Source organism: Phallusia mammillata, chromosome 8 (assembly GCF_965637545.1).
Source record: "Phallusia mammillata chromosome 8, kaPhaMamm4.hap1.1, whole genome shotgun sequence".
Lineage (NCBI taxonomy): Eukaryota > Metazoa > Chordata > Ascidiacea > Phlebobranchia > Ascidiidae > Phallusia > Phallusia mammillata.
The window spans coordinates 4,331,281-4,350,507 of NC_137259.1; the positions used below are offsets into that span (position 1 = coordinate 4,331,281).

At 35.8% G+C, this 19,227-nt stretch overlaps 1 protein-coding gene across 3 annotated transcripts; it reads left to right on the plus strand.

The window, feature by feature from the left end:
* Positions 1–596: 596 nt before the first annotated feature.
* LOC145204463 (galactose-3-O-sulfotransferase 2-like) lies at positions 597–14,984 on the plus strand. Of its 3 annotated transcripts, none has more exons than XM_080077023.1 (9): positions 597–698; positions 5,294–5,417; positions 6,079–6,188; positions 6,508–6,625; positions 10,152–10,281; positions 10,873–10,978; positions 11,199–11,350; positions 11,775–11,967; positions 12,612–14,984. In XM_080077023.1, exons 1-9 carry the CDS (start codon positions 648–650, stop codon positions 13,014–13,016), a joined length of 1,389 nt encoding a protein of 462 aa, XP_079933149.1. In that variant the 5' UTR covers positions 597–647; the 3' UTR covers positions 13,017–14,984. The 3 variants fall into 3 exon arrangements, with proteins under 3 accessions (XP_079933149.1, XP_079933148.1, XP_079933150.1); XM_080077022.1 differs by lacking the exon at positions 597–698 and adding an exon at positions 2,587–2,733; XM_080077024.1 differs by lacking the exon at positions 597–698 and adding an exon at positions 2,671–2,738.
* The last annotated feature ends 4,243 nt before the right edge of the window (positions 14,985–19,227 follow it).

Consider the following 19,227-nt stretch of genomic DNA (forward strand, 5'->3'; position numbering starts at 1 on the left):
AATGGGACGCAATATACTAGCATCAGTAATAAACTCATTTGAACTTTACCTAAGTTCTGGTATGCGATTGAAATGTTTATTACGCCTATGATGAAGCGTTTAGAATTCCGTTTAGTGACGGAACATTAAATCTTCAAGACGGCAAACGTACGCATACCACACATTACAAGCCATAACTCGACTGTATTAGACAGACTTACTGTCATTTAGGGTTCAAGACCTTTGAGCCTGTAGGACAACACACATTCTGACTCGAAAAACTTGTTCTGTGTTATTCATCAGTTTAAACTACCAGTGTTAATTGCAGGTAGCTCACTGTTTTATTGCCAGTCAGTCTCGGAGGTATCTCAATCACGTTGTAAAAACTAGAGGTGTATCGCTACGCCCGTCAACAGTTGTTTTACGTGCACGTAAGGGCATGACCGTTTCGGGTGTCACATATAAACAGCACGGCACTGGGGAATTTTCACACAAGGTTAAGATCTAACGCAAGTTCAGGTTTATGTAAAACTAGTTAGATTTGAGTTACTTTTGAAGTAAGACAGAGCTCTAGGTATGCTAGTAGCAAGAATTTAAAAAAAAACAAAAAAAAAACAAAAAAAGTGAAATTGTTTTGTGTTTTTAGGGTTAGGTGTTGTTTGGACAAAATGGCTGTTAAAACAACGCTTCGAATACCAGTGGACCACTCTCCTTTGACGGTAAGTTGCCTTTCTGTTTCTAATTAATATTACAATACACAGCAGGCTAAAAAGTAAACCGCCTAGCTGCTGTCTTTATGCTTTTGTAAACAAAATGTGTTTTTACTTCTAATTAACATTACTTCCAGGACCGTTTGCCCAAAGTCTTTTTATAGTTACTTGTAGAAAATGAATTGTAAAAAACGTATTAAAATATGCTATACTGAACAGTTAAGTGTTGTGTGAAGCAACATGGTGCAATTTTCCCATACCAACGCGTTAAAATGTTTTCGATGTGACAGCATTTTGTTTTGAAACAAGTGACTGCAAGTACTTTACATCGATCACGTATGAATTGACAAGAGCAAAAAAGCAGACTCGATTTGTTTACAAACACTCGTACGCAGACAGCAGTCAACCTGAAGTTACGGAAGTTTACATTTAATACTACGCCAATCGTTATCAATCGAGTTTGTTTGAGGCCTTACGTGTTATACTAACGTACATGCGCAAGTAATATTACCTTAATATTGTAGAGAGGTGTTTTTCATTTGGGCAGCAAAACAGCGATCATATTGATCTAACCTTTGAGCTGCACTAAAACAAAACACGTTTTTGTCATTACATCGGGGGACGCTTTACAAAAATATTTGACAAGCAATGACGTTGCTCTGTGTGTTTATATGGTAACTCTTCTATGAGATGGTTTTGACCGATGGTTTTATCCCAAAAGAGATTGGCGTTAATTAAAGGGTTTTAATATTGATTAAAGTTTAAAAAACCAAGCTTGGTTTTATTTGGGTAACGGGACGTAAACTTAAATTAACTTTTTGGCTTAATTACTATTCATTTACGTCAATGCCTGAATATACTGATATTGCTTTAATGTAATTTGTAATGTAATATGTGTAGGTATCAACAAAAAGAATACAATTATTGGAACGTTAGGTTGCCAATTCTTTTTATTGTTTTCATTTTCGTTTTATTTTAAAATTGTGTATTTGTACCAATTCTAAGCGCTGTGTGTATAGGCAGTTTTATCGATATATTGGGCTGTAAACTAACATTGGTCCTTTGTGACGTGTAATTGAAGGTCTCAGATATGTATTTGTGTCAGAAAACTACCACGCCATAAAGTCAACTTTCAAAGCAGTGCATAAGTAGGTTTCTCGTTTGTAAACTTTTTTAAGCAAATTAACGTCAACTCATTAGATAGAGAAACACTTTTTAGCACTTAAGCCTAGAAATGGTTTTAAAAGACATATTACAATTCCCACAAAATTAGCTGTATTTTAAAATGAATTCAGATGTACCAGTTTTTGAGGAAAATATAAATACTTAAAGCGTTATGGGCGACTGTAAACGCCCACGAAAACAGCTGCAGATGTAATTAAAACATATTCAGGCAGTCAAGCAGGGTGGTGTTTATGGCTAATCCGTGACGTAACTCCACAAAACGTTTGCCGACTGCCTGTCTGAGGGGCCTAAGGCAATCTGCCATCGCTGTTATGTCGCATACCGACCTTACAGCGCTCATAGACCAAGTTCATATGCCCGGCGCAAGTTGAATGTCAGCACTTAAGTGAAAGAACGTAGCAGACAGAGTTTTCTGGTAATTTAAAATCCGGCTTTACAGCAAAACAGCGTAAAAGGCATTTCGTTCTTACCAAAAAGGTTTGGATTTAAACTACAGTTATCGTTGAATGAAAGGTAGAGTACGAGGCTGCCAGGGGTTCAGATACGATCTATATTACTTGCACGTTGTTTATAGTCAATTTACCAGGCCTTTACGGAAGATCGCGAGTGTTGATGCGATAAATCAGTGTTGTTAACTGTTTAACTAAAGTCTGCGCTAAAATGCGTGTTTTAGATTTGAGCACGAAGTTTTGACATTTCGTTATCTCGGCAAGACTGAACCGGATTTTTGGTCCTAGGTGTGTGTAAAGCATAGACTTAATTGATGAAAAATATTACATTAGGCAGTGTTGTATTGAAAGATAACAAACCGTATCTACCAACTGTGGAAGGACATAACAAGGATACGTTGGAAATACACGTAAGGTAACCTAACAGTACGTTTTAAGTGTTCGTTCATAAGAGATATAGTTAGGGTTGCTTCAAGACAAAACTTAACGTATGACGTCAAGTTGGTTTTTAGTGACGTCATACGACGAGATGTATGTAATTTCGTGCCTTTTAAGGTTTATTAAGGGTTTCGAGGTGTATTGTACACCCAATATACTACGTCACTACGATATAAAATACGTAATGTATACGATGTTCCATTTTGAGTTAGTTATGTAGATTGTGATTCGTTTTAAGTTTTGTAGAAATTTATGACGTTTGAATGTGTGTGCAATGTTTGAAAAATGAACCCCGTATGGGAATGTGCATGTAGGGTTAGGTTGTTTACAACTTTTAGACAGTCGGTCTCACGTGGAATATTTGTGGTATCTCCTGTAAGGGTTTATGTAACCAGAAGAGGTTATCGTGTTGTTTAAAAGCAGTTCACACAAGTTTGTTTCTCTACTTGAAGTTTTTGTCTTGTTGTCGCCACAATGTTTAACCAAACAAAGCATGTTAATGTTAAGTTTATCTCTCAAGGACTTTGTACATTACAGCACTTCACATAACTAGTTTACAAAAAAAACGTATGCAATTAAACATACATAAACATGTCAAAGGGTCGAGTTTTCAATGAGTAATATTCAACGTTTTTACCTAGTTCAAAATCTTATTTAAAAGTGCAACGACAAATATTTGGTACAGATCTCATGTAAATGAAATGCCTTGGTACTTAAATTCTGATTTGAGGTGACTCACCCAGGCATTGAAGGAATACCTGATACCTGATCTACACGTTATATCGCATGAGGCCATTTTTTCACTTTCGTTAGATTGGCTTTCGGCCGACCCTTTACCCTTAACCTGTTCGTCTGCATTTCAGTGTTATCTCTTAAGGTGAAACTTGACCTGCTAGCTAAGGCATTAGGTTTGGACTGGACAGCATTAAAAGTTCCACCCGCAAATAGACATTTTTTAGAATTAAAAAAATAAGTAGATCAGTTTTTATGTAGATTTGTGCAGTACTAATATGAGTACTTTATTCAAAAAGCTTAAAAGTGTTTAAAACGAGATTTATGTACAAAAGTTTGCTAACTATGTGCTTATGGTCTATTTCTATTAGATAAAGATATATTTGTTGTGACGTAAATACGTTTAAATGGAGTCTATAAATAATGTATTTACAAACCAAATGTGTGCAATGCAAAAATAGGATTTGACATGTTTAGTAAAATAAAACTGACTCATTCAGCTTTTAGGACAACCAAGTATATGACGTCACGCAAAGTTAAAATTAAAGTGAGTGTAAGTACAAAGTGTTCAGTTTCATTTAATATCAAAAGTTATCAAAGTTTCATGTGTAGTTGGGAATACATAAACAGGTGGTGTAGATTTTCCAATGGTGTACAATTTCTTTCCGTTTGACATAGAACGCGTTGAATGTTATCTGACATTTTTGTTTTTAGTAAAAGAATGCAAAATTGACCCTACAAAGAAAGTGTTGTCTTTTGTTACATTTTAATGTTATTTATGAATTGGGAATGCAAAAAAGTGTTGGTCGATACAAAACTTTAGAAAACGTATTGATAACATCGCTTTATTTATAAGTCCGAATTGTTTTGACTGGTTCGCGTGTTTAAGCTCTTGTTACTAATTGTCCAGTATTGGTTGAGCTAAACCTAGTTCGTGGTGCCTGGTACAAAACGTGAGTTTGACCGAGATAGGGCTTTCAAATCTCGGCGTGAAATCGCCATTCGCCCGAGGCTAGACGATCTTGAATGTTAAATAAACAAACGTCGTTTCTCGACGCAACGTGGTTCCTGTTCTCTGAATACAAATTGATCAGATTTTGACCTACAAACTGTGTGAATTCGTAGATAAATTCTGAAATAACAAACATTGACAGGGTTTCACCTATTTTTTAGGCTTGAGATATTTTTAAATATATCAGGGCGATTTAAAGTATGCGTTTGTGAGAAATTATTAAACAATGTTGGCGACAAAAAGCTTGTAACTCTAAAAAGAAAACAGATAATCGTAAAAAAAGTGCAAACTCAGAGAAAGTTAAGGCAGTAAAAATCTTTGGACATTCAAACCATTAGGTTAAAGCGAAACAACTTAGCCAAAGACAATAGTAATTACACATCTATTGACTACACGCAATCTACATTTCAACCTTTTTCATATAGAATAAGATAATCTTCAACGTAAAACGTAAGACCGAAGAAGATATGATAAAGTTTATTGTTATTGTGTCAGAGTCGGTCAAAGAAACGACGGACAAAAACAAAACAGTAGTTACAAACCGTTGCAACGTTACAGGGGTGGGTAGCGTATAATTATCGGATAATAAGAGGCTAGTCGTGCAGTCAGCGAGCTATAGCTACCTGCGGCAAGGGGGTAGATATTACTGACCAATTACTGATCCTAATTGCTTGTTGCACACGTGTACAATGCATATTGCTGGCCCAACAAACGCTGATAGCTGCTCGGGACTGGGTTGCTCGAGCGTTACAGCACGTGGTTTACGATTTTATATTATTTTGTTGCAGACAAGTCGTCATTTACAAAGCACGATGATGTTTAGACACAGTAGAAGAGTACCACCGTTCTTTAAAATCACACTAGTCGTTTTGTGTGCTTTTATTTTGTGGTCATTTAATCACCCCACTTCAAGTAAGTAACAACTATCATAAGACTTTTTTTTGGATAAGTATTCCAAAACTACTTTGTAAGTATTCTCAAACTACTTTTGAACAACCGTTTGAACAAATTGGTCGACATTCCGCAGTCCAATTTTGAGAAGGAGTTGGTACTGTTTTTCACAATGTGCGCAAAATGTTTAAACGCAAGTGTGAGCACATTGTCTAAAGAATACAGAGGCTAAAATGTGCATGTCCATTTTTTTTCAAGTATAAAATTGTAATTGTCAGAAGATTTTCAAATTGTTAGTCTGTATTTTAAAGACCTGTGCATTTGGAACACTGCAAACTTTGGTCATACAGTATAATTGGGCCAACTTTAGTAAACACTACACCCAGGTTCACACAATTGCAAATTGTCTCATTTAAAACGTAAGCTTAAAGATATTTGAAATCCAAACGGCAGGCAACGTCTTCAACATCATGATTACTTTTGTCCAGGAATCAGAGAACCAGACACTACCATTGAACCAGACACTACTATTGCCCTTACTGATTTCATTTAACTCAAGAAAGGCTCGAAATGTGCTTGAATGGCTGTTACAAGCCTTAAATGTTCACGATATTTTTTCCGCCGTCATACACTAAATGATGATGGTATATTTTTCTAATACACGTCCATTTGTGCGTTTCAGATTTAAACATGCAAAAGCGAAGAATTCGAAGCAACATGTTTAACGCAAAACTAAGAGAAAACGCTATTCCCGATGGTTATAAACTGGGACAACCCGCTGTAAATACAAAGGTAACTGCGTTAATCAGTATAGTTTTGCTGCGGTATGCATTACTTACTGGATAAACCTATGTTATATAATTCTGCTAGTTTGTCATACTTGTTGTGTAAACATTATTTGTTTAGTAAGGTATTTAAATTAAAATAATTAAACAAATAAGCCTAACATTTCATTATGCAATATCTTACTTTTCAAATGCATTTTTGAGCAACGAAATTAAATACCTAAATTGTTAAACATAATTGCCCAACATGATGCCAATAAGTTGTTCATTATTTCAAGGTTTATCTACTTCAACTGACAAATATATAACAAACATTTCATTTCCAGCGATCGGGGTTCCACAAGATTAAGGATCGGTGCGTGAAGCCAGAAACCAACGTTGTGTTCCTAAAAACTCACAAGACCGGTAGTTCGACAATGTCTAACATCATGTTGCGGTTTGCAGGTAAATGTTAATTGCATGTCTCATGCCGTTAGCTCCACGGTTTGAAATTAAGTCAACGAGATGCTTATTAAAAATTTCAGCCAATTATTATGGAAAGTTTGAAATTGTTATATAAGGTGGTTATTAGTAGAGATGTACCGAATATTCGGTTTGCCGAATTTATTCGGCCGAATCGGCCACTTTTTCAAAGATTCGGTTTCGGCCGAATAATTTGTTGCGATTCGGCCGAAGCCGAATCTTTTATGAATACACATTTAAAGCGTTAAACGTGTCTTTCTGCTTAGTACCAACGAAAATCGCGTCCATCATTATATTTTTTAAAACATTGACGCTTTTCCCACTGCAGAAAAAAATCAGTAATTCATTGTCGGGTTGGCAATCATTCTTGAGGCAATGTTAAACCCCACAAAACTAAAATAAGGACGAAACACAGCCATTCTGCACTAATTGCCTGGTAGATAAAATAATGTTTTCATGTCAAACGCGTAGGGTACGACTTCGCGTGACGTCATAAATGATTCGGTTGATTCGGCCGAATTTATTCGGCAAAATCGCCGAATATTCGGTTTCGGCCGAATCGAAATTTAGCCGATTCGGTACATCACTAGTTATTAGTAGGTTTGGTATGTGGCAATTAAAATGTCGTGAATTGTAAGAAATTATCTTCAACCATTTTTGGAGTTACATTGCGTTGATTATACGATATGATTTGCAAAACAGTTTACCAAGGCCGGCAAGGCAGATTAAACCACTCCCAGATTTCGGCCGTGGATCGGTGCCAATTTTAACTTCGATCGGTAAAGATAAATTTTGAGTTGCTTTACGTTTAAATGAGAAAAACACATTAGGCGATAACATATGCTGCCACAATAAACTCACCTGGCAACCTGTGGATCGTGATATAAATTGCTAAGTAGTCTGGTTTTTAAAATGTGTAAGGATTCTAACATTGAAATTTGCCTTGTCTTGTCGAATGTCAAAATATTTTTATGTTATTTTTATTTAAAATTACTTTTTGTTTGCTTTCTGTTAAATTAACGCATTATGTGCGTATCGCTTTGTGGATACAAGTCATGTAACTTTGTCAAATGTTCAACAAAGCAGTGTTTCATACCGGAACGGAACGTTATACCGGAACGAAATAAATACTTTTTGGCTCAAATACCGGAACGAAATACCGAAATAAAAAATATTCAAAATACCGGAACGGAACGAAATACCGTTATATTTTATTCCGGTATTTCGTTCTGGACATTTGACATGAAACAATGGCTAAAAATTTTCGCGCCTTTAAGCTATAAAAATTGAGGCTCCTACAATTAACATCCGTTTGACCATTATTGACAAATGTTATATGACGTAACAACTACCGACAATAATTTTTGTGTGTTGCAACTTTCTTTCTTTTTTCGCTTAATAGTTTTAAAGACCACAAAGAAATGTTCTTTTTTAAGACCGAAATACCGAAAAATACCGTTATAATTTTATTTCGGTCAGACCGGAACGAAATGAAAATATCGGTCCAGAACGAAATAAATAATTTGCTCAGAACGAATAACGTTATTTGGTTTCGTTCCGTTCCGGTAAGAAACACTGGAACAAAGAATGTTTGTCGAAATTTTATTTATTGTGTGCCAATCAAAGCCAAAGTTGGCTACTAAAAACACGTAAGGAACACTTTCACTTAAAGCCTTAAAACTTAAAAGCCATTTTTTATATTGTTGCAAGTTAACTTCTATTAGTGGTGCGTTTTTCCTCTGCTAATCGTTATCAGCATTTTGGCACTTTTCTCCACCGTATTAAGATGTTTACTGTTTTCTTCGACAAATGCGACAAACAGAGCGTTGCTTGGGGCGATGTAAGATGGACAGAACACAAGTGTGAAACAAAAACCTAAACGCTGCTGGCGGCAAAGCACATTTTTCTCGGCTATTTTTTTGTTATTGCGGCAACAAATATTCTTACACGCTTGCATGAATCACCTCAACAAAACAACTGTTGTTCCTGTTAAAATTGCTTGTGTTTGTACATGGTTATGTAATAGTGCGTTAATGATTCGATAGACTAAACAAGGATTAGGACAATTGAGGATAAAATACAGGTAACATTTATAAAAGAAAATATTTTGGAAACAATTGTTGGCTGATTTTAAATGACCAAAATAAAAAATTGATTTTATGTTCATTGGAAAGTGTATAGCAGTGGTTCTTTAACCGGTGGGAAATTTCCCACTAGTGGGATGTTTTTAGAGGGAAATTGCCTGAGTCAGAAGTCACCAAACTCGGGCCCGTGGGTTGAAATTATAACCGTTGAAAGTTAGTTTAATACAATATTTTCCGCAACAACATGTAAGATTAACTTCACCTAGTTTTACAAGGCGCATAAAAATTTAAGAATCGTTTGTTACGTCACAGACATAACTAAAAGTATCAATGACTTTGTTATTGTTCGTGAATAAATGCATTTGATCTGTTGATTGTGATGCAAAAAATGACTAATGCAAGCACATGAGATTTTTCAAAAATCCACACGATTTTACTTTCTCACGAAATCACTATTCAAACCAGTGTTTCATACCGGAACGGAACGGAACGTTATACCGGAACGAAATAAATAATTTTTGGCTCAAATACCGGAACGAAATACCGAAATAAAAAATATTCAAAATACCGGAACGGAACGAAATACCGTTATTTTTTATTCCGGTATTTCGTTCTGGACATAATACAATTGCTGAAAATTTCGCGCCGTTAAGCTATGATAAAAATAGAAGCTCCTACAATTTACATCCGTTTGATCATCATTGATAAATGTTATGTGACGTAACAACTACCGACAATAATTGTTGTGCGTTGCAACTTTCTTCCTTTTTTCGCTTAATAGTTGCAAAGACCACAAAGAAATGTTCGTTTGTTAAGACCGAAATACCGAAAAATACCGTTATAAATTTATTTCGGTCAGACCGGAACGAAATGAAAATATCGGTCCAGAACGAAATACCGAAATAAATAATTTGCTCAGAACGAATAACGTTATTTGGTTTCGTTCCGTTCGGGTATGAAACACTGATTCAAACAAAATAAGATTGCAGTATACCTTAAGGTCCCGACCAAATCGCTTCACAAAATCATTTCGATTAAAGAATATGTTTTTTGTTAACGTAGGGCACGAAACATCATTATAAAAATAACAGAGGGGGGAATTCGAACTTGGTGATTTACTTTAGTGGGAAACCACACCAAAAAGGTTAAGAACCACTGGTGTATAGATTAAAAACATCAAAGATGTTAAATGCAATGAAGGTGTACTGAAACGTTACGACGTTTTATGGTACCAAGGTTTTTACATTGAAAAACTTTAAATATATTGATCACAAGGTACCACTTTTTTACACAATAAAATGATGGCTTTATGAGAACTAAAAGTCCCTATGCGCGACCTTTGCAACTTAAAACTGTACATCGGTATTTTTTGTAAATTGATTGATAAAAATAATACCTACATTTGTTGAATCTGTGTTGCCTAGATACACACAATCTCACAGTGGGACTTCCCCTCAAGAATCACTGGGAATTAGGGGGTTACCCGGCGTACATTGACAGAAGATTGATTGATCCACCGTTGCCGTCCTACAACATAATCGGACACCACTTCAGGTACGTTTCATTCACAAAATATAGGTAGTAATGGTAGTACATTTTATTAAAGTATTAAGTAGCAAGTTGACCTTCACGGGTTTATATGCAAGACTTATTCGTACATTCCTCCCTATCAGCTACAATTGAACCTTCAATATGGTTTGTGACATAGTGTAATTGTTTTGTGAGTAAACAATAAGGTTCACGGCTGTTTTCACCTGCATGTCGTTAACACACCAGACTTGCATTTTAGCACGTGTCCACTAGGTGGTGTGCCACTACCGTTGCCGTAACGATGCATTGGAGTAAAAAAAACCAAGCAATTATATAAACATCAAACCAGAGTTGTGAGCTGCACCAGCCTTTAAGGTTGGGTATGAGTTCGGGCTTAAGTTGGAATAAATAGGATGATTTGGACAAGGCATCACATTCGCCCACATTTGTGCCGCAATTTCACCATCTTTCGGGCCTAATTCCGGCTTGGTTGTTTATTTTTTCATTGGTTTCGGGTCCGTATTTCACGGCACGTACATCTAGCTCCACTTTCTGATCTAAAGTTTCTTGCTATTTTCATTTGTAGGAACTTAACATAATGCATTTTTTTCTCAGGTTTAACATTGACAAGTTACAGGAGATTATGCCAAAAACTACTCGCTACATAACAATTATAAGAGCTCCTATGGACAACGTTGAGTCGGTGTTTGGATTTTTTCAGGTAAGATCTCTTACTTAGCTTTCTGTATTAGATAACAAATATTTAACTCTGTTTCTTACATTCTCACACATAGTTGCTAAATTTTAATCCTGTGGGATTAAAACACTACATTATGTTACGCGTGTTTCATCGTCTCTTCATTGGTAATCATAAAAATTTCATTAGAGTTCATTTTGGTTTGAAGTTTGAAATGTTTGAAAACTGTTATTTGAAACTCCAGGATCAAAGTCCATTCAACGACTGGTTGAAAGACATCAATGCAAATACTACAGCTCTCAGATTACAAACATTTTACGACAATCCGGAAAAATTTTACAACAAACACACCGACTGGTATTTCAGGGCAAGGAACCACATGTTTTTCGACATTGGGTGAGTAAAAGCTCAATAAATAAGATTTGATTTGGAAATGAAAAAAAAAACATATTATTAACCACATCTTATCATCAACTAATTTTTTTTGCTGTTTTCTCGTATATTTGCGATATTAGCCAGGATTTATTGGTTATATTTGTTTGCAAGCTTGTTGATGCCACATAGCAAGTTAGCCACTGTTGCTGTTATCTTGGAACAAAAAATGCGTAGATAATATATATTTCTACACACTTTTGCTGCAATTCTGACCCCATATTTGAAGTAAAACACAATGATTGTAGCCTTTTCCTTTTTTTTGTATTTTGGTGCATTCAAAAAAATTCAAAAAGGTTTTTAGTGGGTTTTGCTTGAACATTTTATATCACGATAATAGTACACGCTATATATTCAACGTCCTAATTGAAACGTCTTTTTTTTTCAGGTACGATGTTTCAAACGATAATGACGCTTATATTGATACCAAGATCCAAGAACTCGATGACACTTTCACGTTGGTTTTACTCACCGATTTCTTTGATGAGAGTTTAATTATGATGAAACATTTGCTGTGTTGGAGTTGGGAAGACATTGTTTACATCAAGTTCAAGATGAGAATATCTGAAGCCAAAACAGAGGTTAGTTGGTTATGAACTTGATTTTTCCTTGCACAAGAATACGTATAGTTCCTATAGTGATGAGTTTAACGGTATAAAAGTCGCTTGTTTGCAGTTGTTGGGCCATCTTATATGTTTGATTTAGTTTCTACAATTTATAAACCTGATTACAAATTAAGTATTGTTTACAAGAGATTGGTTGATAAAATATAAATAACTTATGAGGTTTAGGTATGTGACCTTATACATTGTAAAATCACTGGCTTTAATTTTTTGCTTGTTGATAAATATCAAAAAACAGCTATGCAATAAAATGCTAATTAGCGTTTTGTATTAAAAAAGGTTTAAACACGTTATTTGAAACGGAAAACATTACATTGTCCCGGGGCATTTGTTACGGGCGTAAAAATAATAACAAAACAGTATGTCGTCCAACTGGTTGCGTATTTGGGTAGTGCAAATTTACACAAAATCCTCGTTAATTATTCAAAGAACTTTAAACTCTACTAACTTTTCGCCCACTAGCTCAAAGGGCATCATAAGGGAATTTTGTTCAACTTTACAACATTTAGGTGAATAATACTCGATAGCATGATAAAATGCACGTATCAAATGCCAAAACTACCTGCAAACCTATTCATTCGCCACGCTATTTATCTTATCAGGTAAACGAAGATCTTGGAAAGAAGATCCTTCGATGGAACAAAGCTGACTACAAACTGTACGATCATTTTAACCGCACGTTTTGGCGTTTGGTCGACGAATACGGGACTCAAAGGATGGCTGACGATCTTGTGACATTCAAAGATAAGCAAAAAGAGGCAGAAGCGCTCTGTATAGACTCCTATCAGCCGTTTAAAAAGAAACCGTGGATGCTGGGTGCGAAATTGAAACCCAAGCCCTCACTTTACTGCAAACATCTCGCTTGGTCCGAGACCGTTTACGGAGAACATTTGCGAGATAAGATGTATGATAGTATCCCTGGTCTAAAGCGGCCTACAGACAATGATGATGAAAGTAGGAACTCGCTTTTTAACGAAGTCGCCAATGGTGCTCTACAGAATGATTAAACTTCACAGCACTGGCAAATGCTAGACAATAGGTAAATGACCAAGGGAGAATCAAAAGGCTTTGCGTGTCCTCAAAAAAGGGTAAAAAGCTTCAAAGGTACTCAAAGGTGTTGCGACTAACTTTTGCTTTGGCTGAAAGCGTTGAATGAACGCCATTTGACAAATAGGACGTTCCGTTTGGGATCACATTTCATTGGCAATGATTACAAAAAACAAAACACAATTAAGGTCATGAATACATATTATACGAGTTTGTAACAATTTCCAAACCAAACTTTTTAATGGTCTAAAACACAAAAATATGTGTCATACATACATAAATAGAAAACTATGCCTGTCAGGTACCAGTACTCCGCTATTACAGTAATTGATAATTTCCCTTTGAAAGTTATTTTACAACTGCAATGTTCCATTTTACAGCCTAACGTTATCACATAACCTTCGGTCGTTTTATCAGGAGGCCAGGTACCGCAACTATAATACGTCAATAAACAAGTCGACATCTTTAACCTTTACCGGCAATTAGTGAATCCGGAAAAACAGGTCCATGCGCAAGTCAAAAAGCTATAACGTGTCGGTTTGTCGAATGGTGGACACTTGTGGGTAAATGCGGTCTAGTATGCTAAGCTTCAAATACACGCTGTATTACATGCGCGAATTGTAATTAACTTTTGCTGGCATTTCGATTCTTGAGTGTTATTTCGTACTGTATTTTCCTATTTTATACCTGCGGGCATTTTTGACTTGCCACTTGGAAAAACGTGCGCATTTGTTTTAATTCGTAAAATATCCATCGTTTAATGGCGATATTTTTACACTTTTTTAGATTTAGTCCGAACTCTAAAAAGGCTAAAAATAAAGCAATGTAAATTACGTACCGAGACGTATTCCAAAACGAAGACATCTTTTTTATGTTATGTACCAGCCTAACCACCTCAAAATTAACAACACCATCCGCATATAATGCTCCTAAAACTACTTAATTTATCAAACAAACAAACAAAACAGGCATTTTTAACACATTTTATATTGTTCTTATATTGCCAAAAGTGTATGCATTGCTTTTCAACCAGCTCTGATACACCATAACTGCTTTTTGTGTTCATACATTATATTGTGCCAACTATCTCTCTGCATCGCCCCCAAGTGGTATGTGTAAGCGCTTCGCTGAATAATTTGCATCATTGCTAGATACGTACGTGCTTTGTCACAAATTATCGTTGCCCAAGTAGTTTAAAACTCTTTTGCAGGCACAGTGTTTCTCAAAATCCCTAATTTACCGGCTTAAATGAGTCCCTATGTTTTAGTAAGCCGATGACCACAACACGGTACAAATGTTGATCTACTTCAAAAAGTATTTATTATTTCATATATTTACTAACTCCACATGAGGTTTAGCCTAAAAGATGGTGAAAGAAAAAGCATTGAAAACGTTGGGAAACACTGTACCAACATATTTTTCATCTTAATTAAGTTTGAGGTTTATGCAAGTTTTCGCAATGATTCTGTTTAGCATTATAAATTAATGTCGTTTTATGGGGCCTCAGTAGCACCATTACTTTTTACATGTACGTAACAAACCGGACATTTAGTTTCCGTGTTATTAGCTCGCGTGCTGAGATTCCTCTAAGTTTCGTTTGACCTACTTTTACGCTTTCTCTATCCCACGCCGCAACAATTAACTTGCAGGAAGTGCACAAAGCCAACAATATAATAGTGGGTATTTAACTAAGTTGGACAATTGAATGCAACAAACAGATGTATGATCCACATTATTTATTTGTACAAGAATATGCGAAAAAAATTTCTGCAAAAAATTTTACTTTGAATTTGTGTAATGAGATTTTTGCTATAAATTAGGCTTATCTTATTCTTTATCTAATCTTGCTTCGTGTTGCTATTGTGCTTTGCCTGTTTTACGTATAGACAAAGGCCATGTTCCGAAATAAAATGTGTTAAAATATGACACTATGATGTCTGATGTTTACAGTACTGGAATCGACTCTCTTGAAATATTAAGTAAACTTCCAGGAACACGCACTTTTGCTTATGTTTTACATAAGAATATCTTATACGCCCATTTTCGGACGACTAGGCTATGCACCATATACGTCAGCGAATGTCAATGTTTTTAATGGGGAAATGCACTTTGTTACGATGGGATTCGAACCGCGTTCTTTTGTTTATCAACTTGAATTTGTTGTTGTTAACGCTCCCCACAGGGCAAAGAAACCTTCGTGCGTTCGGTGCTTGGGGAACAAACATATTTCAAATTACCACGTGATGACTGACGTTGGTAAATTGCCACTTATGTGAAAGCAATTGCGAAAGTGTAAGACCATAGTTGTATTACACGACACAGGGATATAGATAATTAGATATGTTGTTATTTGCACAATTTTACCAGATAAACAATATGTTTTAGACTTCTACTCTTTACTTCTATCTAGCGGATTTGAAAATGTGAGATTTTTGCCTGTCAGTGAAGATTTGTGAAGATTGTCAGTGATTCAGTGTAGAATCTACACTGTAGATGGTCTTTAAGAGCATATGAATGCAAGTCGCACACTGCTCTAATCGCAAATTTCAATATTGACGCTTAGATTAAAAACCAGTCGAAAAAGATTATGAATGGTATAAATGGGTAATCAAGGCAAACCACAGTGATATATTTACTCAATATATTCAAAGATTACTCAATGTGATTAAACCATTCAGAATCACACATAGCCGTCGCTTGGAAGAAAATGAGTCAATTGAACAGCAATAGTTTAAATTCAGAAACTATTATTATTTGGCATACAATTCGTGGTTTTTAATATTCTCAGAAAGAATATTAAGCCAACGTATATGTGTAAGACATTACAACGTATCAACAGTCTCTAAACTGTTTTTAATGTCTACTATTATTTAAATACTAATACACCATAACTACCTTGTTCAAATATGAAGCGACGAGAATCAAGTGCTAAAATATTTTTGTGCATAAATATTTAGGGTATAATATGCTACGAATTAGTGGTATCAGCGAACGCCAGTGTATGTAAAGTATCTTTCCAAAATCGTAAAATACTACAACCAAAAAACTTCGGTCAACTAAACCACCACCATACCAATGAACACAACTTGAGCTGAAAAACAAAACACATCACTAACACGTGCCATCCCGCCGTTCAACAAGTCCTAATCGAGTGATATTAATTAAATACGAGGGGATTAAAACGCTGAGTGAATCAAAAGCGCTTCGTCCGGAGCGGCTTCCGCTTGGTTGGGCGTCTCTGTGCGCAGTGCAAGTACAATAGAAGCACGACGGGCCACCACACAGGTATATGAGGACTTGAGTAAAGAAAAAATGCATCCGACAAAATTCAGTCTTGTTGCTTGCCGATTTTGAAATGTTGACTTCACTATGATGTGAAATGGTTTTAGGAGTACATAAGCGAAGTATGATTGGAAAATGAATTAAGGAAAGGACAGACCGCAAGTGTTCTACATCCAGACAGTAACAGAGTAGTTCATTTTTATGTTTTGTGTGGCTATAGACAAGCTAATAATTTTTTGAAGATGAGTAAAAATATAAATTAAACTTATTTGAAGACAAGATATCAATACCTTTAAACGTTAAGAAAACAAAAAAACTTTAACAAAAATAAAAATGATGTTTATACATTAAAGTTTTTATTGGTAGTAAGGTTATTGTTGGTATCGACGCAATGGCTATCATCTATATAACTCGGTAGCGATAGTAAGCAAAATGACCGAATAAACATCTTATATCTTGTCGTATTATGTTATCAGCCCGTCATCAACTAGTTATTAATTAATTACAAAAACGTTTTAAAGTGCGCAACTATTTAATGCGGAAAGGAAATAACTTCGAAAGTTGAACACTGGTGACATAAAAGATGACAGTATAGTTTTGTTTGAAAAGAACTCTTGTTCTATGCTTCAAGTAGTGACGTACGTTTACACAATAAGGTGACAACAATGTTTTGTAGAGCGTGCAAACCCCAATATTACGTCACAGAGGGAAACGCCGGTACAACAAAGGAACTAATCCCGAAATTTCTCTAATAGTCCATAATTGGAGATGTATTCAGTTGTCTAGGCTTACAGTTGTGCCAGTTAGTAATGACTATTAGTGAGGGAGGCAAAACTATTTCACCCCAATTCTGCGCCAAACATTGGCCGTATTTTTTTCCCGTCCGGTGATGGGATTTAGATTGGAAGCGTCGCATTGTTAACGGGTTTACGAGTGAATGCTAGTTTATCCCCAAGCACAATGACTAAGATAAGGCCAACGAATTTTTCCAACGAAAGTTTTTGGTTGACTCCGTATGGTGTAATATTCGTAAACATGCAAAAACAACCTGGTATTTTTTTAAATCACGCAAAAAAACATTACAGCAAATATTGATACCAAGGAGATATTAAGCATGCACAAACTTGCCAAACACCGCCGATGCATTTAGTAACAGCTTTAAACAAACACTGCATATTATTTGTTAAAATTTCGATTTTCAAAAAGTATAGGCCGTCGAAGGTTAGAATTTTCGGACCAATTCTGTAAATGACGTTGTAATTTATTGCACAAAAATTGCGCAAAAATACGCTAACACTTCAAAGTACATTTTTGACGTAATGAAACTGTGTCAGAAATTCAGAAACGCTTTGCAGTAGGAAACATTTGGTCTCAATTACTGATTCAGTTTCGTTCTCTAAACACGCATATCCGTAACAAGGAAAGGGATGTTTATGTAGACTTGACAATCAATTCAATTTACCAAGCAAAACAGCCCTAACCAAAGTGAACAGTTCAGCACTTAATCCAAATTTAAACTCTTGTTAAGAATAGCTACAGTTCACAATATATTTGTGCAGTTTGATATAACTTTCATATAATTAAAACACGAAATTGTCAGAAAATTGTATGCAGTGAAGACTTGCTTTATTACAACGTTTTAACTTTTGCTGTATTAAAGTTAATGGCCCAAATGTTTGCAAGAAAACAAATTAATCAATCGCTTTGATTGTTTATTTCTGGATTTCGCAACAAGCGCATATTAGCAAATATATTGTGTTTGGCGCCCGGCAACAGCCACGCAGCAAAAATACAGGCTGATTCATAACTTTTGCCCGGCTCGACAAAGCTAGTCATATTTGTTTAAAAATTAAAACGCGATTAATCGAAAGTATAGCGGCGCGAACAGTTTGCTGTAGAAATAAAAAATGTTTGTGTTGTTGGCGACTGGTTGTTTGTGGTGTCGAGATAACATATCTACGACTTATTTGTTCTTCAGTAGCCAGTTTAATCCCATAAAAATAGGTCGTGTGGCTACTAAAATGACTGGTCAGAAGTTTTTTAGTAACGTACACAGACAGGTTCGATTAGTGTTGTCAAGAAATTTCAAAAAAAATAATACTAGAAGCACCTTAGAAATCATAGTACGCCATCTTAGAATCATAGGCCCATTGAAGGCGTTACACAGAAACAGCCGGACACCAAACATTCACCACAGAGCAAGACGTAGGCTGCATCGGCGCTTCAGGGCTGACCCCAGCTATTCATCTAATTAAGTCTAAACTAAAAGCATCTTACTGTGTGTTCAGTTAGTTGCGCTTAACTGCACGAAACTCGTTCAGGAACCCACTTTGTGCAGGCGAGCGAAAACTGTGAAAAAAGGCAGCACTTAGGCTTGGTCTTCAAAACTGCACAGAAATGTGCATGATGTCATTTTAGTATGAGAGGGTGAGGGGTAAGCTAGGGAGGTACTAGTGAATTTGACCAAGTGGAATGTTACCATAACACCGCCGGAAGAGGGGTCGATTCGTGGGAATCTAGTTTTGTTTGCTTAGCGATGTAGCCTGACACCCAATGTCGGTTATTTTCCTGCAAACGCGAATTTGACTTTGTATTACGCCTGTCCGAGCTTTCGTGTACTTGCAACAGAATTGTTTGCGATAAAAACTTCCAGCTGGTAAATTGCCGAGTAAGACTAAGCAGAAATCAGGTTAAGGTGTCTGCGTGAAATATCCAAAGTACTGTATTTTCGGTCCTATGTTTTCCAAAAAGTAGGCCTGTAGTCGTATACTTAAATTTAAATTTTTGGACCATGAAATAAAACTAAAATGCTTGAAAATTTCAGAACTAAAATAATAAATAAAGAAATACTTCAATATTTTAATGAATCGTCAAAACCAAATACCAAGT